The sequence below is a fragment of the Mus caroli genome, unplaced genomic scaffold, assembly GCF_978045245.1.
Source record: "Mus caroli unplaced genomic scaffold, Mus_caroli_1 scaffold_15, whole genome shotgun sequence".
Lineage (NCBI taxonomy): Eukaryota > Metazoa > Chordata > Mammalia > Rodentia > Muridae > Mus > Mus caroli.
In genome coordinates, this window is record NW_028227270.1 from 71,640,682 (window position 1) to 71,665,657 (window position 24,976).

At 45.3% G+C, this 24,976-nt stretch overlaps 2 protein-coding genes across 2 annotated transcripts in view; one reads left to right on the top strand and one right to left on the bottom strand.

Moving 5' to 3' along the window:
• The window catches only part of Cenpp (centromere protein P), a 177,467-nt gene extending 176,928 nt beyond the window's left edge, over window positions 1-539 (top strand). The window contains exon 8 of the mRNA XM_021179814.3: window positions 237-539. Coding sequence (XP_021035473.1) covers window positions 237-364 — 128 coding nt within the window. The 3' untranslated portion in view covers window positions 365-539. The remainder of the gene's footprint in view (window positions 1-236) is intronic.
• The window catches only part of Ippk (inositol-pentakisphosphate 2-kinase), a 41,907-nt gene continuing 17,455 nt past the window's right edge, over window positions 525-24,976 (bottom strand). Inside the window, exons 7-13 of the mRNA XM_021179810.2 lie at window positions 21,503-21,561; window positions 19,990-20,062; window positions 17,044-17,317; window positions 15,092-15,242; window positions 14,369-14,471; window positions 5,860-5,939; window positions 525-3,021 (exon numbers count right to left, since the gene is read on the bottom strand). Coding sequence (XP_021035469.1) covers window positions 2,796-3,021; window positions 5,860-5,939; window positions 14,369-14,471; window positions 15,092-15,242; window positions 17,044-17,317; window positions 19,990-20,062; window positions 21,503-21,561 — 966 coding nt within the window. The 3' untranslated portion in view covers window positions 525-2,795. The remainder of the gene's footprint in view (window positions 3,022-5,859; window positions 5,940-14,368; window positions 14,472-15,091; window positions 15,243-17,043; window positions 17,318-19,989; window positions 20,063-21,502; window positions 21,562-24,976) is intronic.

Below are 24,976 nucleotides of genomic sequence, written 5' to 3' on the forward strand. Positions count from 1 at the left end.
TGCACTTTGTAGATCAGCTTTTAATATACTTTAATCAGTAAGCACCCAAACACACAAGAAGGAACTACTTTCTTGAAGCCTTTGCAGGATGTGTGGAAGAAGGCATTTTCTCTGCCTTGGGTTACAGGTGACTTTGCCCCTTGGTCTTCAGTCTGTGCTGTCCACTGTGTGGCTATTGGGGGGAAGTGCTGTCTTAGACATTCTGAAGTTTCTTACCAGGTTTGTTTTCTTCACAGCCCTAGGACTGGACAAGAACAGAGTCATAGAAACTGCTCCTCTCAGTTTCCGAAGCCTGCTAGGTGTACTTGGTATTGAAGCTGCTCTAGACAGCCTGATAAGATTGATCAGTGGAGATAATAACTAGTCTCCAGCTGGCAAACACACAGGAACACTGCTGGGCTGAGGAACATTCCAAATATGTTGACTATGAGCATTTCTCTTTTCCAATTAGAAACCATATCCTTCAGACATGAGTTTGTGTGCATTAGTGGTATATTATGTATGAACTCCCATGTCATAAAAAAATAAAGCTATTAAGATATGTTAATATATAGTGCTTTGTACAGGTAAGTTTAGTATTTGAAAAAATGTTCCAAGAATGGTTGTCCATTCTCAGATGAGTGTGAAAGAGCTGTGTTCAGCTGTCAACCTCACATCAGGTTGGCCCAAGACAGCATGGGACACAGAAAAACCCAAAGCTATCCATCTGGTCTGCCCAGCAGAAATCTCACAGCAAGCCCTGGTACTCCTCTTGGTCTCCTACAGAAGTAGCACTGTTGCCTTTACGTGGAAACTTGAAGACACACCCACAGCCTGAGGGTGGTACATAACTATAATTCCAGCACACAAGAGCAACCAAAGTTTAAAGCAGCCTTGGCTATATAGTGAGCCACTGTCTCAGAAAACAAAGGCTAGATTATACCTCCATCTTAGTAGAACAATTGCCTAAAATGTACAAGGCTCCTATGTCCAATCCCCCCATACCACATAAGAACTACCCAGGCTAAGGCTGCATTATCTCAGACACAGAGCTATATTGTTGGGTGAGTGCCTCAGTTACCTGCTGTGCTGCCAAGATGAGGGGTTGGTGTGGGTATCCTGAACCAAGCAGAATTAGGAGTATGGTTGGAGGAGAGCCCTGTACATGTTGGCAGGGTGCTCCATCTGTGTTCTTTACTCCAGGAGACGCTGTTTGTTTCCATCTACCTATCTATCCAAGACAGGGCCTCTTGCAAAGATTATAATTCTCTAAAACAGACCAGCATTCTAGAAATACAGGTTTCTGTGAAACTGCTCTGAGAGCCTGGGACCCAGCCATATCTTAGATCATTTCTATGGCCTCAGACAACCAACAATACACACAAACATATACCCCTAAGTCCACCTCCACGACAGTCATCCCTGAGTCAAAACAAAACCATGACCTTCAAGCGTGTGACTCAGGTGAAGGATATAGGCACATATGCTTGTTTGCATACACCAGTTAAAAACAATTGAACGATCCAAATGTACGAGTGTCTGTCTTTACCTGAGTGTTCAAGAGCTAGAATATTAGGACAGAATTTAACAAACTCTATAGGATGTTGCTTGATTCAAACAAGTATAATTCTCAAATTATCACAAAATTTCCCACAAAAGTTTACAATCAGCAAAATATTTTCTTCATTTTTCATGTAGTATTTTTCATACAGTTCCATGGTTTTACTACTATGTTACAATAAGCCTTCATTAGTCTCTCAAAAGGATGATATAAATAATCAATCTGTACAGCCTACCATAGGATTCAAAAACAAATGAAGACAAAAACTCCCAATGATTTCATAGCAGCCAGGCACACTTCTGGTGACCCCGTAGAATTCTCAGTGCCAGCTAGGAGCCTTCTATCTAGCCCTGATGAAAACAGTAAGGCCCTAGACCCAAATATCCAGGATGCCTCAGAGCTAACCCAGGGATGAATGTGGCTTAGGAGGAAGGGAAACCTTGATCCTCAACCACCCAAGACACCAGAATGCCAGGAAAACTCTGGGCTGTCAGGACACCCACGCAGCAGACCTTAGCAGCTCTGAACTACAGCTCTGCCTCCAGCCTCTACAGCAGCAATGTCAGGTAGGAAAAAACGCCTCAGCTCCCCTAGAGTTAAAATCATAAAGAATTTTTAAAAAAGAAAAAAAGCAATGCTCATGCAGTGGTGTCCATCCTGACCTGAGTCCTGTGTTCCCTGCTGCTGCCCCAGTACAAAGCTATGGGCTTCGGTAACTCCACAGGGACCTAAGTCTAAACCCCTCAGAACCAATGTCCATACTAAACCCTAACCGCTCTGCGGCAGGGGACCACCCAAAGCCTGTGTTGATGTGTGACTTGCATTGAACAAGTGACCAGTTAACAGCTGGGAAAGTTCCAGTAGTATCCATGTTTTCGTGAAAATCCAAACCGTAAGCTACTCGTAACAATTCAAGTTTCTGTGTCAATAGTCTGGTGGTAGGAGATCCAAAGCGTGGGTCCTAATAATAAGGCTTTCATATGAGAGGACTGGACGTGAGCTCTGTCTGCCTGGGGCTTAAGGGGCATTTGCACTCTAAGGAAATGGATGGCTTGCTGGGACACAGCCTCACGTCCTACATTCCTTGTCCTAGAAGACTATAGGCTTTCAACTCCTTGTCTCGGAGAGGCAGTCTAACCTCAGCAGACCTGGGTTAAAAGCAGAGACATTCACAGCCAAGTCACCCAACACAACCGAAAATAGCTCTGCCATTCAACTTTCACATTCAAGTTTCAAAGACACCGCAGGGGACAAGTTAGACCTTATGGAGAACTAATGTGCAATCTTCATGGTCCTTGAACCGAGTCGACCTCACAGTGTCATCTTTGGCATGCACAGTCTTTGAGTAATAGTTGACTATCTTGCTGTCTAGTTTATACTGATGAGGAATGCTCTCATAGGGCTTGAGGTCGAGGTCCAATACAGACACAGAGAAGGCCAGCCGGGATCTTGACGAAGGAATAACAGGCCTCTGGTCAGAGCTGCAAGTAACAAAATAATTTCAGATTACACAAACATGCAGGCCCTAACAGCTCGGCTCTCAGAGCACCCATTCTGTGTCTATGTGCATCTGCTGTCTGTGCCAGCTTCACATATAAGCACAGGTGAGTGACTGCTATGCCATAGGCTAGCACACTGTGTCCGGGAAGAGGGTTAAAAGAAGAGGAGGTGGAAGAGCCATTATGTGGAATACATGAGTGATAGTCCCTATGCTCCAGTGGTATTAGCAAATTCTGGAAAAGTCACTTTATCATGAGCCAAGTATTACAAAACCTAAGAAAAAGTAGATCAGGCTGTGCGGCAGCCAGATGGATGGCTGTTGAGAACAGACTCTCTTTATGTGCTTTCCCACTGCGGCTGGGAACAAGCTCAGCCCGTCATGCTTCTCAGAGTCAGAGAGCAAGCTGGCCTTGTGTTAACTCTCAGATCACATCTTCAATGCTTTTGTTTCTCAAGGTTTTTGTGGGTGTTATAAACATCAGAAAGTCATGTGCTTCTAACAATATGAACAATTACTTAAAAACCTTTTGAGAATAACTTCAAACCAGATACTGAGGCTGCAGTGTATCCAACTGTGTTCTGAAAATGTAGTACACCACATTCGCACTTCTGCCTAAATAGCATCTGATCCCAGCTGGCCCCAGAGAACTGCTAGGGAGTCACAGTTCCGCTGTGCTCACTGCTCTTATGCATTCAGAAAGATTAACGCTTTAATAAATAAGACACACAAAACACCAGTCTCAAAGTTGAGTTGTAAGAGCAAACACCGCCATACATGGGCCTGTTCTAAAGTACTCTAAAGAGAGCCTTCATTCTTGTTTGTTGCTTCAGAACCCTGTTTATGGGGGACGGGGCGGGGAGGAATTGAATTAGACTTGATCACAGGTCTGACAGGTGACCACAAGCTCCAGGACTGCCAGAGACACAAGCCAGTATATACCAACTCCTTAACACCAAAGCCTGTCTCCTTCAGACTGCATGGCTAGGAGTCAGCAAAAGCCAAGGCACAGTTATTCCTACTGCTATGACCACACATAATCCTGTGGTAGCCCTGGATACTGGTATTGGGATGACCAAGGCCAGGAGATAAGCAGAGCCTAAGCTGCCATGTCTGTGTTTGCAATAGACCCTTCAAGGCTTAGAGACAAGTAGCAATGAGCAACTTTCCTGGTATTTCCTAATTCTTGAAAAGTCTTCAGCAACAGGAAGGATGACATAAGAACTTCTCAACTATGACTGAAACAAATGACAGCCACAGAGATTTGTGGACTGTACATTAAAGTTCAGGGATATAAATTCAGCCTTAGGCTTTACTGTACATCTTAAGATGAACCCAGCCCTATTTTGCCTTTGGTTTTTTGTTGTTTTGGTTTTTTTAGGTGTTTCTTCCCAAGGTAGGTACAGTTCCTGTACAGCACCACCTTTTTCAAAGAAGGCTGTGTGCATTCTCCAAGGAAAAACTGGGGCTGGGGATAACCTTCCTCATAGTCACTGACTATCCTCTGTAGCTCCTTTCACAGGCAGAAAGCACAGCAGCAGAGGCACCCTGGAAGGTCCTGTGACCTCCCCTACCTCCTCTGCTCTTGCCTCACGGTAGCTCTAGACCACCAACTTGGAGCCTCCTATAACCTATCTGCCCTGACACCCGACCTTAGCAAGCATGCAGCCTCGCAGGGCGGGACCCATTCTTCCTGTTCAGAATCCTCTGCAAAAACAAGTCAGGATTTCCCAGTCTGTCTTCCCTCTTCAAATTGTCACCAAATTCGCAGCTTCCACAAAATAGGTTTGAGGACACATAGTGCCAAATAGCAAAGCACAAAGTTCTAAACATTTCATATTTAAAATTAAATAAGCTTGAAACACATAAAAAAAATCGGTGTGTTACCTACCTTTCCCAACTGCATCCTTGACTAGGCAGGGTAGACGGTAATAATAAATAGTACCCTTGGGAGTGGCTCTCACCTAGCACAGCACCTTATCACTGAAGGGCTCCTCACAGCTAAGCTCTGGGTCTTTCTTGAAGGATAACATGAGTTTAAAACTAAACAGTCAACTACCTTCCCCAGTTATACCCTATAAATATTCCTTAGCATGCTGGACCAGAAAGTGCTGTGTCTGCCAGAAAACCTGACTAAAAACCACAAAGCTCAAAAACATCAGAAAAATAGGTGGTCACCGTGACCAAGGAATACAGGTCAGATGTGGAAGGTCTGGCACCCTGAACATCAGTGCTGAAGATGTAACCTACAAGACGATCAAGCTCAGCCTGAGTTACTAGAAGCTAGAGGAGGGAATTACAACTGGCCAAACATTTGGGAAGGGATGTGGCAAACATGCTGGTCTTTCAGAAGAGGAGCAAGAATAACAGATACGCTGTTTGGGAGATTTAAGAATGACAGCGGCACTTGTAAAAGTTTGCACATCTTGCAACCTGTAGGCTCAGGGCTACAACCCAGTGAAACCTGGACTGCTTCTGAAAAGAACTTGCCACATTATTTACACTGTGTCTATGTTATTAGAGTATTTGCTTATAAAATAATGAACATTTGAATTTGATAGAAATGTTAATATATACAATAATCATCTTAAAATGGAAAAGTTTGTTGTTTCCAGAAATGGCCTCTAATTAAATCACAGATTTCTAGAAAACAAGAGTTCATTTAAAAAGTTACAAATCTTTAAAAAAAAAAAAAAATGACCTGTGAAAACAAGTATACCAAAGATAGAGCAGCCTGTCAGGCAGGGTTTCTAAGTAAGAGCGCTTACTTGCCATGGCTGTGCCATAAACCATCAGACAAAGAGAAGTGCTGGAGCCTCACCTGGTGCCCTGTAGACAAGGGGAAAGTGCGATCATGATGGAACAGTCCTTGGCAGTCATGGCTACTCTGTATTGCTGCACCTGTGGAGGAGAGAGGGCAGCTCCAAGTCACACAGCCTCCAAACTCAATAGAGCAACTGTTTCCTGCAGCAGAACCTGAGGGGAAAGTTAGGCGAATGCCTGACATATAGTGGAAAATACTCCCCGTGACAACACACATGCCAGCCCACCTCATCGCAAGCATGTAGACCCCAATGGGATCCCTGAGACTTGTGACTTGCCATCAATAAGTTAACCAGTTTGTCTTTGGGGGTTGGGGGAACAGAAAGTTCCTCGGCTTCTTAATATGTTGACCACACTGTATTCAGCAGTTATTATTCTGTACCTTCTAGAAGACACATGCAGGATATTTGGGGGGACGGTGGTTACAGCAATAGTGAGCACATTTTAGGGCTGTGTTTATACTAACTCAGCATCTTTAGCAGTCACTAAAGGTACCCCGCTGAATAAAGAGAAAACTGAAGACAGAACTGCCAGGTGATAGCAGGGACAGGTGCCATGCATCGGAACCTGCACAGTACCTGCCAGAAACCCCTGTACCCATACCACACACGTGTGACAGGCACATAGTGAGAGACAGAGTATCCACAATGGTCGCCTCGATAGCACAATTTGGGGAAGTTTTGTTTTGTTTATAATCCCCTTTGGTTTTTGGACCTTGGTATATCTTTTTGAGGATTTTAAATAGCTCCCAGTTTTATTTAAAAAAAAAAAAATAGTTACACAAAAGGAAATGCCTTATACATCATCACTGGTCCAGTAACTGGTCTGATGGCAGACAGTATTCTCTTCTGTCCCTTTGGACCATTCCTTTTGATTCACAGAAGAGAAGCCTGGGAAAACCTCAGGCTTCACTTCCCTGCAGGCAAGGAGGAGGAAGGAGCAGGAGCCTACACACCAAGCCTGCTGGCTGCTCTGGGCCTAAAGAGCACCAGGCTGGGGAGACAGCCAGCTCCCATCTGCACATCCTCCAGTTAACAGTAAAGTTTGTTATTTCAGGATACAAGAAAGAGCCAAATATAAAATGCCCTTAAAGCAATGCCAGTCTAACCGGTACAACAAAGAAGCCACACACAGACAGTTTTGTTGTTGTTGTTGTTGTTTTGGTTTTTCGAGACAGGGTTTCTCTGTGTAGCCCTGGCTGTCCTGGAACTCACTCTGTAGACCAGGCTGGCCTCGAACTCAGAAATCCACCTGCCTCTGCCTCCCGAGTGCTGGGATCAAAGGTGTGCGCCACCCACACGGCTCAAAGACAGTTTTAAAACCTAAACAACTATCAAGGATTGTATGTGATATAGTCCTAATCCAAAGACTAAAGAACAGAAGTGAGAAACTTGAAGAAAATATACCCAACCTATCAAAATGAAGAATGTCTTAAGTCCTAGGGCAGGTGTGGTAGTGTACACCAACAATCCCAGCACTTGGGAGGTGGTGTTGGAAGGATCAGGAATTCAAATCACCTTTACAGCAACAATGAATTTGAGGCCAGACTTGACATATAAATTCCTTTGTGTGTATGGGTGTTTTGTCTGCATGTTGTGCAGTTCCTAGGGAGGCCAAAAAAGGGCATCAAATCCCCTGGAAGTGAAGGTACAGATGGGTGTAAGCCACCATGTAGGTGCTGGGAATTGAACCAGGGTCCTCTGGAAGAGCAGCCAGTGCTCTTTAAATGCTGAGCCACCTCTCCAACCCAGACATATAAATATAAAATATTTACATATATAATGCATTCTTATCTATGAAAGGGTATTGCTACAAATCAAATACAAATTTGTAACAATTAAACCTCTTTTTGCTCTTGGGGAGGGAGGGTATCTCAGACACAAAACCACTTAGAGTACTGTGCTAGTGAGTTATTGAGCCAATTCAGTGGCAATAGCCAACTAGAAAAACTGGATGAAATAGTCAAAAACTGACTGAAGGCATTGCTAATAACAGAGACTACAGGGATTTGGGTCTGTTTTCCAAAGGAAGATCAACCTTCAATGCTGGTAGGACAAGAACCACATGAACCCTCTCTGACCCTGAACCTAAACTGGCAGGCCCTACCAGTAACTGCTACTCTACTTCAAAGGATCAATCCCAAAGCTGGATCAGAATGACACCAGCCTGCCAGTCCTCCTGGCAGAGACAAGCCTAAAATTCTCTAAGCAGCAAATGAACTCAAAAATAATTGTACAAATGCAATTTCTGACACACAAGTAAAAATATGCAGGCACAAGGCATGAATAAAAGCCAACAAAAGAGCACAGAAGGGCTGTGAGAACCTCTAGTTCCCTTCACTTCTGCTGAGAAATGGAAACTTCTCTAAAAAATACTTTTGTAAAAAGAGTTAAAACTGAAAAACAACCCCACAGTAGCATGGATGGGACATACACAGGGACTCTAGCTGTTGAGGTACCAAACACACATGCTGCTCCACTCAGAGAATCAGAACAAAAAGAACTTCTGAGGAGAACTGGAAACCATAAAAAATCAGCCATTTAAGAATTTTAGAAAAACAAAAAAACAACATTAAGCATTCATCAGATTAACTGAAGAGATGTGCCACAGAATAGAGGGGAAACTACAAGGGCAGCCAGCCTAAGTAAGCCAGTTAAGGCATCCTTCACTATGTCCACTGCAACAGTAATCCATACACTTTGTTTCTTAACAAGCTTAACACTAATTACCCACCAAGCTATCAACTGAACAAGGGAAGAGGCTCAGGTCAAATAAAAGAAATGAAAGGGCCTTTTCCCTAAGCTGAAGGCATCAAGCCCTACAGATCCCAAAGTATCTCCAGAAAATATTTAACATATTATTAAACAAAGCTAACCTGCACTAACAGATAAGTAAAGATGTTTTGGGGTATGGTGGCTCACCCCTATAATCCCAGCACAAGGGAGGCTGAGGCAAGAGGACCAGCCTGGGAAACATGAGAGCCTGTCTCAAATTTTAAGTCTAAATGACAGAGATAATGTCGTGTGTGTGTGTGTGTGTGTGTGTGTGTGAATGTATGCACATGTGTGCAAGGGCTCTCAGAGGCTAAAAGAAGGCAGTAGATCCACAGGAGCTGGAATTAGAGGTGAACATCTATCTATCCTGAAGTAGATGCTGGGAAATGAACCTAAGGTCTTCTCCAAGGGAAAGCAAGGGCTCTAGACCAATGATCCATCTGTCCAACTCCAGATTTACCAATTTATTAATCTATCTCCCTACTACCAGAATAACTTTTTTAAAAACAATCATAGCAATCATAAGATTGCTCAGTAGCTAAGAACACTTGCTACTCTTGCAAAGGATCCAGGTTTGGTTCTCAGCACCCATAGCAGACAGCTTACAACCACCTATAACTCTGGTTCCAAGGGGTCTAACACACTTTGGCCTCTTTGGGCTCCTGCACACACACATACACACACACACACTGTATAGACTCATGTCTGTTTAAAAGAATATGAAAAGATGAAAAGGACATGGTACAAATATTAGGCACAAGAATCTAAAGAAGTTCTATATGACAGAAAAAGGAAATGTAAAGGTAAGAAAAATATCCAAAGATAAAAAGAAGCTGGAAAGTATTTACTTCTAATGCCAGGGCACCTAAAAATAAGCCTCACAGTAGACTAGGAAATCCTTACTCTGCCCACTCGAAATCACTGCAAAGCACTGAAAGCCAGAATGCAGAGCAAAGGCACAGCTCAAATACCACTAACGAAAAGGCTCCCGAACACAAGAGCACACACAGAATGATGCCATACGTGAAGTCCAAAAGCATTCCACAGGGATACGGTCAGGACAGGGGACTTAGCCAGACTCCAGAGAGACTGCATACTAGATCTCAGCCTGAGCTCAGCAATCCCAGTAGGGGCTCTGATTGGCTTCTACTCATTGGGCTATACACTTCTTCTAAACATTTCCTGTATGTGCTATGTTTTCATAATCCAAACAGCTAATGAAATAAAAGCTCAAAAAGTAAAATGAAAATACTTAAATACTAGTATATCTAATCTTTATGATCATATGGCACTGGAACCTACCAAACCTAAACTCAGCGACTCATTTACACACTCACTCAGGAGGTGAGAGTAAAACAATGTCAATATCAACATTTGTCTTCACTTTTTAAAAAAATTAATTGAAGCCAGGCAGTGGTGGCACACGCCTTTGATCCTAGCACTTGGGAGGCAGAGGCAGGCATTTCTGAGTTCAAGGCCAGCCTGATCTACAGAGTGAGTTCCAGGACAGCCAGAGCTACACAGAGAAACCCTGTCTCAAAAAAACAAAAATAATAATAATAATGATAATAATAATAATAATTGAAATAGAATGACATTTTTCCCTTCCCTTTCTTCTTCTTTGTCTTAGGGTTTTACTGCTGTAAACAAACACCATGACCAAGGCAAGTCTTATAAGGACAACATTTAATTGGGGCTCAGAGGTTCAGTCCATTATCATCAAGGTGGGAGCATGGCATAATCCAGGCAGGCAGTAGGAGCTTAGAGTTCTACATCTTCATCTGATGGCCACTAGGAGAAGACTGGCCTCCAGGCAGCTAAGACAGGGTCTTAAAGCCCATACCCACAATGATATACTTCCCCCAAAAAGGCTACAGCTACTCAAACAATGCCACACCTCCTAATAGTACCAATCTCTTGGCCAAGCATATTCAAATCACCACATTATTGTTAAATGCATGTATGTATGAACAAACATAAGGCTATATGCACAAATACACACACACACACACACACACAACCTGCTGAGTCCAGTTGTCTGTTACTATCTGATTTCAGGGCTCACCACTCTGCACTGGATAACCAATAAGGGTCTAAGTCTCCTCCCAGCAGCCATTAGTTGCCTATAGTTCTTTGTCTAGCAAGGGGACACTGCAAACTTTTCCCCTTCCACCTTCACAGGTCTGTTTATATTGCCCGTGTTGTGGTACTGTTGTTATGCAGCTCTCTCTAGGAGAAACTTCCTCATAGTCTGGCTTTTAAGATCTTCCTGCCAACTTCCCAGGGACAGTGAGGTCTCAGACTTAGACAAGAATCTACTTTGCCTCTTTGCCAATCAAGCATAATTCTATACTGTCTTCTAAATCTTATCCTTACACCCACTGATAACTGTAGCTACCCCTCATCAAAGAAGCCCCTCTTTCCAGAAAACAGAGACCCACAGATACTAAACAACTAGACGTAATACAGAGATGAACTGCTCCTGGGGAGCCAGCCCAGCCCAGCCCAGCCCAGCCCAGCCCCTGTGCACAGCTCCAGACTGCACAGCTCCTGCACCTCTGTCTCCACACTCACTCCCCTTTTCATCACTCTTTAATTTGTCAGTGACAAATTAAAACTACCTCCCAGGAGCAATGGCAGCCACAGTGAAGAGGCTGCAGGCAGGTGGAGGACTTCCAAAGACTCTCCTCTAAAATGACCACACCCTGGTGACACTGACTTTAACAGCTCTTCCCTTACACATAGCAAGACTATGCCAAACTCAACCTCCTCTTCATACCAATTACCCACTTCATCCCTGAAAAAGACTAAGTAGGAGGCAAAGTTTATGATGCACACCTGTGCTCTCAGCTACTCAGGAGATGGAAGCAGGAAGAGTCCAAGCTTGAAGCTAGCCTGTCTCAAAAAGCAAAAGCAAATAACAACAACAAAAACCCTTACAACAGCACTGATTATAACAGTACAAACTGGAGACGACTCAACTGTCCACTTGGAATGCTGAGCCATTCGAGAGAATGAGGTAGTGAAATCTGACACAAAGGCTCACACACTGACTGTCCCATTTATAGGCAACACTTATAGAAAGACTGAAGTTACACCAGGGACAGAGACAATGACAGCTAAGGAGTCTGAGGAGTTTTTAAGTGACGTGGTTGTGGTGAGTAAAAGACATGGCGTAAAATTGTTGCTAAAGAAAACAACAAAGGGGACTGGTCTGAGTGATGACAACGTCAGGCAATGATAATGATCCAACACGTGAATAAATCTAGACAAACATGTCAAAAACAATATTCAAAACTGGGACCTTGAAAACTATCTTAGCTATAGGTACATGGTAGCATGCTTGACTAACTTGCTGCACAGTACCCCCAAATCTAAGATTATCAAACAGTAAGTGCACATATACTGGGAAAAATAACTGTAATTAAATACCCCACATCACGTGCCAGCTGGGGCCACAAATAAGTGAGTAACTACACTTTAATATGCATTAAATGCCACCAGTGGAAAAAACACAGATAACTTCCAAACCAGTGGAGCAAAGAAGCTACTGAGTAAGGGAACACACAAGTCACTCCAACCCCTCCCACACCTGTTTCTGGCATAGTTTTCCTTCTCTTCTGTGTCCTGTTGATGGAGATACTCCTGTACTACAAGAGCAATACTCTGATGGTTTGAATAAGCTTGGCCCAGGGAGTGGCACTATTAGGAGGTGTGGCCTTGCTGGAGGAAGTGTGTCACTGTGGGCATGGGCTTGAAGACTCTCATCCTAGCTACCTGGAAGCCAGTCTTCTCTTGGCTGCCTTTGGAACAAGAGAACTCTCAGCTCCTCCAGTGCCATACCTGCCTGGACACTGCCATGCCTCCCACTGTAACTGATACTGGACTGAACCTCCATTAAATGTTGTCCTTTATAAGAGTTGCCTTAGTCATGGTGTCTCTTCACAGCAGTGAAACCCTACCTAAGACAAATAAGCTGTCAGCAGATAAGAGGGCCCACCTAACCTGAAATATTAGCTGCTGGCCTTTCTAGAAAGCCCACTGACTCAACCTCCAGGTACTGCTCCACAAAGTGAGAGGTAAAAGGGTCATGGTGTCCCCAGATGACAGTATCTCTAAGAGGCACCTGGTTCAGCTAAAAAAAAAAAAAAAAAAGAGCAGACGAGCTTTTGCACTGGGTTCCTCTCAGCTCACTCCTGAACTTCAGCTTTATGAAGCACTGTCTCCAGTTTCAACTACATGAACATGTGTCCATCCTAAAAGAGAAGTGGAGCAATTGGATGTGGTACACTCTGGAGGCTCAATCCAAAGACATGACAACCTAGATCTACCCTGGGCTACAGAGTGAGACCCTGCCTCAAAAAGAGAAAAAGAGGGCTGGCTGATGGCTCAGTGGGTCAAAGCACTTGCTGCCAAACCTGACACCTGAGTTCAATTCCCAGAACCCAGAGGGAAAAAAAAGACAGCACTCACGTTGACCTCTGACCTCCACACTCTCATTGAGGCATATAACCAATCACCAAATACATTTTTTAAAAAGATTTATTATATGTAAGTACACTGTAGCTGTCTTTAGACACTCCAGAAGAGGGCGCCAGATCTTGTTACAGATGGTTGTGAGCCACCATATGGTGCTGGGAATTGGACTCAGGACCTTTGGAAGAGCAGTCAGTGCTCTGAGCCATCTCTCCAGACCCACACCAAATACATTTTTAAAACAATACTTTAAAAAGAGAATGGCCAGGCAGTGGTGGCCCACGCCTTTAATCCCAGTGCTCAGGAGGCAGATGGATCTCTGTCAGTTCGAGGCCAGCCTGGTCTAATGAGTGAGTTTCAGGACAGCCAGGGCTATACAGAGAAACCCTTTCTTGAAACACCAGGAATAGAGGGAAGGAGAAAGGGAAGAGAGAGAGAGAAAGAGAATGAAAGAGAATGAATGAGCCAAGCTCCACGTTCTAACACGTTCTCTGGCTTTGTGCCAAGTTCCCAGCAACATCTCAAAACTACACAGTAGCATCATGATGGGAAATGAGCATGACTCTTACATGTCCTGTTAGATCCTCCACATCCAATATATGTTTGTGGCTTGCCATTACCACGGAGACTCTGAACTTCCACAAGTATCTCCCCTTCCCAAACCCTAGGAACAAGCAATCCACGTCATTTTCAAAGAGTGTTCTGCACACACAGTCATCACTGGACCCTTTGGGAACTGTTCTGTTGGTCAGAAGTACTCCCCTGATCTATCCAACAAATGCAGTGAAGTTGCAAATGTGATTTCTAAGCTAGTACAGTCACATGCTGACAACTCGGGGGTTACAATAGTTCTTACCCTCAGCAAAAGAGCACTGTGAACATCTTTATACAGTTCTAGGGCGAGCACAGGTCCTCATTTCTCTAGGTACATCTGACTTGAAAACCTGACTACCAGCAGCCCATCTCAGAGCCAGCACTTTTTTTTAATATTCCCAGTGGAATTATTTCAGCCAAGGAAGACAGTCAACAGGATCTACAAGATGGGGCCCAGGGCCACCAAGCACTGGGGCCTGTGTCTGGCCTGTTAGGGCCAAGAGAAATTCCACGTGGACCCTGCATTATGGTCACCTGCCCACCCCACCTAAGAAACAGTGCAGCCTTCTCTGCTTTAGATCTAAGTTCGGGGCTGTCACTGCTGTGAAGGGAGAGTAGGGAAACTCTCAGAAAGACATGGGGCTTCTCAATGGGTCTACTCACCTTTGTTAATGCAAAGGCCACCGTCCCATCATCCTCAGTGGACAGATCAAGCAGTTTCTGGTAAAATACTTCATCATAAGGCCCATCAATCTGTAATGTTTTCCTGAAGAAAAAGCACCAAAACCAAATCAACAGGGTGACAAAGCTCTAAGGACTTTCAGTCACAAATATGTTCTGTATCACACAATGTAGCCCAACAATCACGTTGTTTGAAAGGCACCTAAAAGATCTACTGCTTTCTCTCATTAAGCCTGATTCTGCAACATCAAGATCTTCCACAAAACCCAGGGCTGCAGGAGGCTGCGGCTCAGCTTAAGCTGTTCACCATACTCTAAAGAGAAAGCCAGTGATGTACAAAAAGAATCCTGCCCATGAGATACTGCAGGTGCAGACATGGGGACCCACAGTGCAGTCCTAAGGCCCTAAGAGTGGCAGAGACTGCTAAGGAGCTACACTATGCCAGTGTTCCAGGAGCAGCCTGTGGGACAACACTGCCCTCTACAGGTCAGGCCCTGACATAGGCTATCAGAATGGTTGCCTTCATACATGCTTTATTTCTAGTGTCTGAGTGACCATGAATCTCACACCCAAACAAGGGACTTCCTGGACAGAGCTGGTTGTAGGCACCTCCTAGAGCCAGGTCCTAGAGCTCTGTTTTGTTCTGGAGTTCAGGCAACCTTGATCCCAGCCTAGCCTCACAGCTTCCTCTGGTGCCAGCCTCACCTCTCCTCAGGAAACTCCTCCAGGTATTGCTCAACCCGTTTGTACAGAGGGTAGAGGCCTTCGATGTCCAGCTGGTCCAACATCTGCACCTGGAGGGTTTTGTACAGAAGACAGCCCTTCGGTAACCCCGAGTGCTCTGAGGTGTTTTTTCCTACCAAGAACATCAGGGGAGAATGAGAGCAGGTTTATTATCAACTCTTGAAGACTGTGGAGGGAGACCCAGGAGGGAGACCCAGGCCTGCACAGACAGCAGAGCTCACTCTGGGCAGCACAGACAAGGCCTAGAGGCTCCAGCCTAGCACGGAGGCAGATTTGCACACCTCACAGAGGAACAAGGCTGACTGACCTCAGACCATCCTAAGGACCCAGTAGCTCTACACACACACAAAGATAGAAACAGTGCCTCTCCCTTTGGCCCTGGTCTGTCCAAACACCAACTCAGAATACCCTTAAACTCCATCACATGCCCTAGAAGTCACTTTATATTTAAAATTAAAGGATACCCTACATGAGATAAAGGTCAGAACTACAAGAAAACCATTCAGACATTCGCAAACCCTCAAAGACCAATTGGGGTTTCCAGAGTCAAAAAGCATTAAGTCCACACAGAGAGGGGCAAGATCTGGCTGCCACAGGACAAGCTAAACCATGCAGAGCCATGGTCTGTGGTTAGGACCTTGGCAAGGTCCCATCCGTCCTCTCTGGGACAGATGAAGAAGCAAAGCTCCATCCTTCACTCATGCACTCACAATGATGTGTACAGTGCCTTCTCAACCGAGCCTGACATCCCTGACCATCTCTCAGAATCAACTAAAGGCAGAGACAGGAGAGGGAACAATGTATACTCAAGCAGCACTCCAGCTGGACATTCTCAGCCACATAACCTGCCCTGGGTCAAGAGAGCAGGAGACCCATGCAATGAATGTGTATGGTAGGTAAAAGGTGAAAACCTACATGTGCTGATAGACTTATGCTATCTCAGAACCACAGGTGACAAGAAAATATATTACTCATCCGTGACTTAGGCCTGTTTGCACATCAGTGTCAAGAAGGTCTGTGAGGGAAGCCTCAGGCATCACAGAGCCTCCTCTTGAGTCCCAGATACCTAAGTGCCAGCACCCATTTGTGTCCTCCCAGACTATGGGTTTAATTTCAATTTCAAAACAAGAACAAACCCCCCAAAATTCACTTGTAGTTTTTACAAAAAAAAAAATTGCAGCCAGGTGTGGTGGTGCACCCTTTAATCTCAGGAGGCAGGGGCAGGCGGATTTTTTAGTTCGAGGCCAGCCTAGTCTACAAAGTGAGTTCCAGGGCAGCCAGGGCTACACAGAGAAACCCTGTCTCAAAAAACCAAAAAAAAAAAAAAAAAATTGCAAAACCGGTTGGCATGGGGAAGTAACAATGAAGGCTAGGCCTGTGGGGTTTCTGAAGAATACAGGGCACTGTCAAACTCAAAGGTCTCTGTAGTCCCCGAGAGTCACACCTGACCCTGATTCATGAGTCATCACAACACACTACAGTGACAGGGCTGCTCCATCTCCCTCCTATTGACCAAGAAGGCAACTGTACCCAGAGGCCCTGTGAGCCGGTCCTCACTCCATGGCACTCAGCCCAGCCACAAAGGACGCCTGGTCTGAGTTCTTCTCTTACACACAGACTGAGGAGAATCTGTAAGCACTGAGTCATTGCAGAAGACACACAGTATATTGCTAGAAACCATATAATCCAAGTGAGGCAAGCAGCTTACAGACCAGCTACGGATGCAAAAACAAGTCCTGACCCTCTGTGTCAGCTAAGCCTCATTCTGTGCAACTAGACCACATCCCCAAAGGTACCATGAAGCCAGGGACACAAAGGTCACTTTGTAGGTTCCACTCTGGATACCCATGAGAAGGGATAGTCTCAGTGAACCTGTAGACCCCACAACCTGATTAGGGAATGCCAGGCCCTACCTTGGTTGTGTAGGCTCCTGCTGAAAGGGCTGGCTTCACAGACTCGTGGGCCCTCGAGCCCAAGCCTCAGGGCACCAGCTCGGGCTTTTTCTGAGCTGCTCAGCAGCACCCTGGTGATAACATGCACCAGCTCACGGATCACAGCCCTCGTGCAGTGAGGCCCACTGGCCAAGCCGTTGGAAGGGAAGAAGAAGGGCTTCAGGTGGTGAGCAAGCTCCTTCAAGTCAGCCACAGGGCTCCGGGCATCACCACAACCATAAATCAGCTCTCCATTCTTTAGACAGGGGAAAAAAAGGAAAGGGAGAAGGGTCACACAAGCTGACAGAAACACAAGCAGGGGCAGGGCACAGAAATAGGACCCTGTGTTCTCAGACGAGCCTAATCAGGGTTGCTGCACAGTAACTCCTCAGAAGAGTCCCACTCTCCATGCTGTGTCACAAGCATGACTCAAAGGAGGAAAGGTCCAAAACCTTCAGGCCAGCTCCCTGGACTGACACCCTCAGACAATGACCTCACAGCTGCAAGCAAATGTTGAGCATAAAACCACAGATGTCCACAAATCACCATTTACTTGAGGACCCAAGCAGTGACTAGAGGTTAGGACTAGGCCCCACAATCCCCAGAGCCTCAGAGCCAGTCCTATGGTAAGAGGAGTGACTGGATCACTGACAGAGAAACCTCCTGTTTTAACACTGTTGATCTTCATAGAGCCCCCCAGAGATGCTCCTTACCACACAGACTTATTCCCAGAGCTCAAGCAAGGATACATGGTGCCCACTGCTGACTCTGGGGCTGTGATAAGAGCCTGACCCATGCACAACACCAGGAGCATTTTAGGGTTCTTTGAACTACACACTTTCATATTTTAGCCATGTGGTGGGCCCTCTAGAACTACCCTGGGGACCCCTGCCCTTGGTATCTTCTCCACATGGAGTCTGTCCAGTGTAAACAACAAATATGAGCAGACACAACATCTCAGCACCCATAAGGCTCTTACCCAAGATACCACAGGGTAGAAATGCCTCACAAAGTAACAGCTAGGCTGACCCTCTAAGGCTCTGAAGCAATGAGGTATAGTATGAGATGCTAAGGGCTCAGGTGAGCAGTAGTCCTTGAGAGAGATGAGAAGGCCCTGCTCATCATGGGATCCTGGGATGTTTTTCTAGAGGCCCTGTCTAGGCGCTGTTCAAGGGACAAATGAAGGTAGTGCTCGCTATGCTAGGCAAGAGGAAAAAGGTGACCAAAGTGGAGCTAAGACACCCAGGGTAGAGCCATGTGTGCCCATGGTGAAGCTGGCCCCTCCTCCAGACCCAAAAGTGGCCAAGGGAGTCCTCACAGCAAGGTCTCACCGCAGCATCAAGGGTCTAGACTTGAGGGACACTGTAAATGGGAGATCCAGAGACAGTGTTTACACATACAAATATAGCCATGCAAGGATCTTATGGTGCATCCAGCAGACCACAGCCTAGGTAGAGTGGGGACTCTAACAAAAGCTCCTGTCTCTCAACACTGTCTCACCACAAGTCCAGTGTCCAGCATGGGATCACTGCGAAGGCAGCTTCTCCAAGTGGGGCTATCATAGCTTCAGGAATTTCTGCTTTGCTGTTTGCAGCATTGGAGGGAGACGCGAGTGCACAGAATCAGAACCAGAGAGTTGCCAGTTCTTGCTGTGCAGACAGAACTCACTGTACTGCTACCCCACTGTTATAAAAAGCCATCACAGGGCAGATGACTCAGTGGATGAGGGTGCCTGCCACCACGCTTGATGACTTTAGTTTAAAGCCAAGGACACACATAATGGAAAGACAGAACCAACCCTGCAAGTTGTCCTGACCTGTACACATGCGTGCACACATACATACATACAAGTTGTCCTGACCTGTACACATGCGTGCACACGTACATACATACAAGTTGTCCTGACCTATACATATGCGTGCATACGTACATACATACAAGTTGTCCTGACCTGTACACATGCGTGCACACGTACACACATACAAGTTGTCCTGACCTATACACATGCGTGCACACGTACATACATACATACATACACACACACACACAATAAAAGAGATGAAAGTTTTTTTTAATTTTTTATTCTTAAAACAGTCATTGAAGATCACATCCCTTAGCCTGCCTCTTGGGAAAGTACTAGCTGATCTCTGAATCCTTCCATATGGATTACACAGAAACTGCAGACCAGATACCTCAAATGTGACCTGACAGGTTCAGAAATGGGCTCAAAGTTGAAGAGATTTATCTCCAGAATTCATATGTCAGATTCCTAATCTCTTAAAAAGTAAAAAACCTGGTGAGAGGGATGCCCACCATGGGAAGAAAACTGACTCACAAGGGCGACCCTGTCTCCACAAGGACCACAGCAAGTGCACACCCACAGCCATTTTTATTTTTATGTTTTTGAAAGAGTGAAATTAATTAAAACTCTCTTCCATTCCTGGTTTTGAGGAGATGGAGACAAAGAAGGATGTTGATTACTCTGACCAGCGTCTAGGGCAAGGAAATTCTCAAATTAGATCTAGTTAACACCAGCCCGTGACACAGCAGCAAGACAGGACCTCTCTAGCTCACCTGTCACTTTTCCCAGACCAAGTGAGACACAGGTCTGGAGAAGCCCATTCTCAGTCTGCTCCCTCACACAGTCTTCATGCTGCCTCAAGCCTACTGATCACTTGAACAATGCCAAAGAGAACTCTAGAGATATGTTCACAGCATGGACACAGCCACTACCTCCTTCCAAGGCTAGCCCTGCCTTGTCTCCTCCCTCCTTCAGCTCCATCTGCTCTCCTGCAATGTCAAGGACAGAGCTCCATCTGAGGCAAGCCAGCCTAGACACCTCGATGTATGTTGTCACAGAACCTGTGGCCAGGATCACAGTGTGGTAGGTTAACTTGGAAACCAGCGTGGACTGGAAACGACCCTTACCTTAAATATCCTAAGATTATTCTGTGTCTCCTGCAGCAGACTTCTGAGGGCAAAGTGCATGCGCTGCTTATTTCTGAAAGGACAAAGCAGAGAAGGGGTTAGGCTGCAGGCTGGGCCTCACAGCCACACACACACAGCTCCAGGCTGAGCTGGACCTCAGCTGCCTTACTCCAGTAACCGCAGCCTGAATGCAGTAAATGCAGGAAGGGAGCTTAGACTAGGGCTCAGAGGCAGCCACGAGGAAGCCTGCAGAGGCAGGAGAACCAGAAAGCCATGGCACATCAATCACTCAAAGTCCACGTAGCTCTCGCCCTTCTGTAGCTTCCAAAGCCTGCAGCAGACACTCAAGCATCGTGATCCCTGTGACAGATCTCTGGAAAGTTCAGGAAGCCCAAAAGAGACAGGAACATGGGCCCTTCCCCCCGGCCCCCTCTCAGAGAGCTGTGGGACTGCTCCCTCTTGAACTCTGCCCTACTCATTAGCAACTGGCACCTGCTGTCTCCTCACTGCCCCTCAGGCTCCAGACCTTACCTCACCCAGGCGCACCTCCATCAGTGTCCCTGAACAGCCCCCTTCTCACTCCCACATGAAATCTACAGGGCTCCCAGGGATGCAAACCCATCCCAAGCTATGTCCTAAGGTCACACTGGGGACAACACGTCAGCATAGTCACCACAGCCAGCTCTGAAAAGGCTGCATTATGAACATGTCGAGGGCAGCTCCTGACTGGGTTTGACAAGTTACAAATTTTCAACAATACTCTGTATTATTATCTTCTTCAAAACATGCAGCTTTGGGTGCACAGGTAAGCCAATCATGACTCTCCCTTAATGCACTGTCAACCCGATTTGGTTCTCACAGGAAAAATAACATTCTTTTCTTGAATAAGCAAAGAGCCCTTTAGACAGAGCAGAGCCCCATCTCCACCTCACAGAATACCTCCATTTCCCCTTTCACCAAATCCCACATTTACCTCCTCACAGAACTTCCATAAATATTTCCAAGCTCATGAACACCCACCCTACAGCACATACCCCACTGATGACACATCAGACAGTCACTACCAGCAGCTTACAGAATACACCCTACTTTGTCCACAGTACAAAATACTCCATCCTCGCAGGGCAGTGGTGGCGCATGCCTTTAATCCCAGCACTTGGGGAGGCAGAGGCAGGCGGATTTCTGAGTTTGAGGCCAGCCTGGTCTACAGAGTGAGTTCCAGGACAGCCAGGGCTACACAAAGAAACCCTGTCTCGAAAAACCAAAAGAAAAAAAAAAAAAAAAAAAAGACTCCATCTTCTTGACCTCACCTCACAGCCCCCAGGGCCCTCCCTCCCTCATAGAAGATCCCAGGCCCCACTATCCTCACTTCACAAACAGGCCTCTGGCTCCCCACCCCCTCATACACACACCATCAACACCTCACAAAATAACCCTCAAAGCCCCCACCTCAAAGGTGCTCCCTTAGCAGGTACCACCCACCCTCAAAACAACAAATCAGAGGGACTCTTACCCTGAGTAGAGGTCAAGGGGACAGTATTTACTGATTTTCTTCCACTTTCCAGTTGCTACCTGGTAAAACACCAATAGGACGGTATCAAATACATGAGACCACAATGGGCTGCAGCCTTGACCAGGAAAAGGACCTAGGTATACAACCCTAAATAGGAAGGAGCCAACTTGACCCCTCACCCTAGGAAACTCCAGTTACTCTTAGCTTCGGTCACTGCCAGTGCAGCTACTCGTGTGAGCAGAAGAAAAAAGCAGGTACTTAAAGGTTTGGCCTTGAGGATGGCAAGTCTCTAAGCTGCTAACAGCCAGGGATAGGACACTAACATGCAATCTTGTGCTGCCAGTAGAATGATAACCCAACACAATCTTTTGTTGTAGCCACTGAAGTTTAAAACTGAGAAAACCTAAAGGAATCTAAAATAACTACACAGAGCAAAGAGGCAACAGGGATGGGGCATGGCTTTTGCTGCAGATACTAAGATATTTACTGCAGGAGGAAAGAACGTTCACTCACTCTGCAGGGCCCACACACAATGAAGGGATGAATGAGTGTATGAATACAGCCACTCCAAAAGATGGGCTAACGCCTGTCAGCACTTACTCAACTGGCAGAACAACACATATAATATGATGTCATGCTTGCTTTAAAGGTATACTTATGTATCAAATACATTTTGAGAAAAACATACAACACAAAACCCTCAAAGATCACTGTAAGGGGGGAGCACTGGGTAGAACAAGTACAAACAATCCGAAAGAGACACCAGCAGCAGCACCTGTGTTCTGTATATGCTGTTACCATAGGAACGTGTCTGGAAAGGTAACCAAACTGAGAGCATGAATCACACTAGAAGGAGGTCTAACTACCAGTTATGAATGGGTATTATTTCATAATTTTAAAGAATATATACTTCTTAATCATACCATATAAGCTGGCCATGGTTTTTATATATAAAAAGTAGCAAAACTTGCCAGAATCACCTCGGAAAGTGTCTCAAGTTCTTTAAGAATCCAGGGAACACACACTTTAAAAAAAAAAAAAAAAACAGGTAAAGAAGTAGAAAGTTTGTTAGTTAGGAGCACTAGCTGCTCTTACAGAGAATTCAGGTTCTTACACCAGCATATACATGGCTGCTTACAAATGTTACTCCAGTTCCAAGGATTCTGACAGCCTCTTTATGGCCTTTGTGGGCTCCAGGAATAGAGTGCATGCACACATGCAAGAAACACTCATTCATAAAAATAAAAACCCATCTTATTAAAAAAAGAAAATCAGCTAAATCTAAATAAGAATAGAAACCTTGACACATTGTTTTGTTTTGTTTCTTATATCACTGTGTAACCCTAGCTGGCCTAGAATTCTTTCTGTAAACCAGGCTAGCCTTGAACTTGCAGAAATCTGCCTACCTCTACCTCCCAAATGCTAGAATTAAAGGTATGCACCACGATGCCCAGTTTCTTTCTGACACTTTAAATGTCCTCTTCTCATCCCTCTGTCCTAGTTAGGGTTTCCATTGCTATGATAAAACACCGTAACCAAAACTGACTCAAGGAAGAATGGGTTCATTTCATCTTACACTGCCATTTCTGTCACTGAGGAAAGTCAGGGAAAGAAGTCAAGCAGAGCAGAAACCCAGAAGCAGGAACTAAAGCAAAAGCCATGGAGAGCTGCTTATGGGCTTGTTTGCCAATGGTTTGCTCAGCCTGCTTATACAACCCAGGACCACCCACCCAGAGGTGACTGTATTCCTTGTAGGGTACTGCCCTCTATGGAATGGGCCCTCCCACATCAATCATTAATCAAAAAAATGTCCCACAGGCTATTCTAATGGAGACACTTGCTTAACTGAGGTTCTCTCTTCCCAAATGACTCTAGCTTATGTCAAGGTGACATAAAACTAGCTAGCTCCCTATCTGTAGCCCCAAGGGAAACAAACATGAAACTGTTAAGTGCACAGCAGCCTGGCAGCCTCCAGGAAGAGCACAGAACAGGGCAGGCACATGCACAGCCTCAGCCTCAGAACGGTCACTACCGCCCTGCCTGACTCTCAGTTCCAAGAAGGCTGTCCTTGCATGGTTGTCTTTACTGACCTGATTGAGAGCCCATACACTCCCAGAGGTCTTTTGGGAGTATTTGTCAAAAAAAAAAAAAAAAAAAACCCTCCAAAGGCTACAGTTTCACTTCATGGCTTCCTTACACAGTAGATAACAGTTAGGGCAAGCAAACATGTAACCTAAAACTCAAAAAGAAAAAGCTGAGTAATGAGGATGTACAGAGGGTCTGAAAAGCTCTTAACACATTCCTGAAATCTAGAAAACCATGGACAGGCTTTGGAAAGACCAGAGGAAGCCCTAAGCTCTCACTTGAGCTCACTTGAGTGAGGTTCCACGGAAGAAAAAGGTAGAACAAAGCCTGAGAACCCTGCGGAAGACTCAGCCCACACTGAGAGACACACTGGCTTGAGAAAATATCAATCCCAGAAAGCTCATCAAGTAAAGAGTTCATAGTTCAGGAACTATAAGTGAGCAAGAATAGAGACTTTATGGGGCTGGCAAGATGGCTCAGAGGAGGAAAGTTGTAGAGCAAGCCTTGGAGGCCTAGGTTCCAGTCACAGAACTCACAGTGTGAAGAGGAGACTGACTCCCAAACTGCCGGCTGACCTCCAATGTGTGCCTTAACATGTACACATCCAAATAATAATAAAGTTTAAAACATATATATAGCCATTACAGAATAAGCAGAGAGGTCACTAAACAAACTGTACCAACCAGGCATGTTTGTGAGACCATGGTCCCAGGACTTGAGAGGTAAGACAGAGGAGAAAGTCTACAGTCAGTCTGGGCCACATGAGACCCTACCTCAAAAACAGTTAAATGGGTTGGCAAGATGGGTCAGTGGATACACCTGAGTTCAATCTCAGAACCCAAGCAAAAAAAAACTGAATGTAATTCTAGCACTTCTGTGACAAGATGGGAGGCAGGAACGAGAGACTCTCCTGGAAGCTTGCCATCCAGCCTGACTAGAATAAGCATCTAGCAGAAACAAGAGCACACCTGGCCTCAGCGAGGCAGAGAAGTGACTCCTACAAGGAGTCCTTTGGCTTCCTCACTCAGGAGCTCTGCACAATGCACACATACACACATATGTAAATAATACATCACTTAATAGCAGTAACAATTAAAAGGGGTTGAGATAGGATAAGAGAAGACAGATGACCAGTGTATGTTATATATTTTACATATGAAGTTATCAAAGAACAAATTTTAAAAACTTTTTACCTTCTGAAAAGAAAATGTTATGGGTGTTTTGCCTGCATGTGGGTCTGCACACCTCATACACATATCCACACAGATACAAACCCAACATCATTTAATATACATTTTAATAACTAAGTAAGTGTGTACTTGAAAAATGTAACTCAAATGAAGAGTAACTAGAAAGGTCAGCAGCTCTGTTGAGTAAACAGGAGATCAG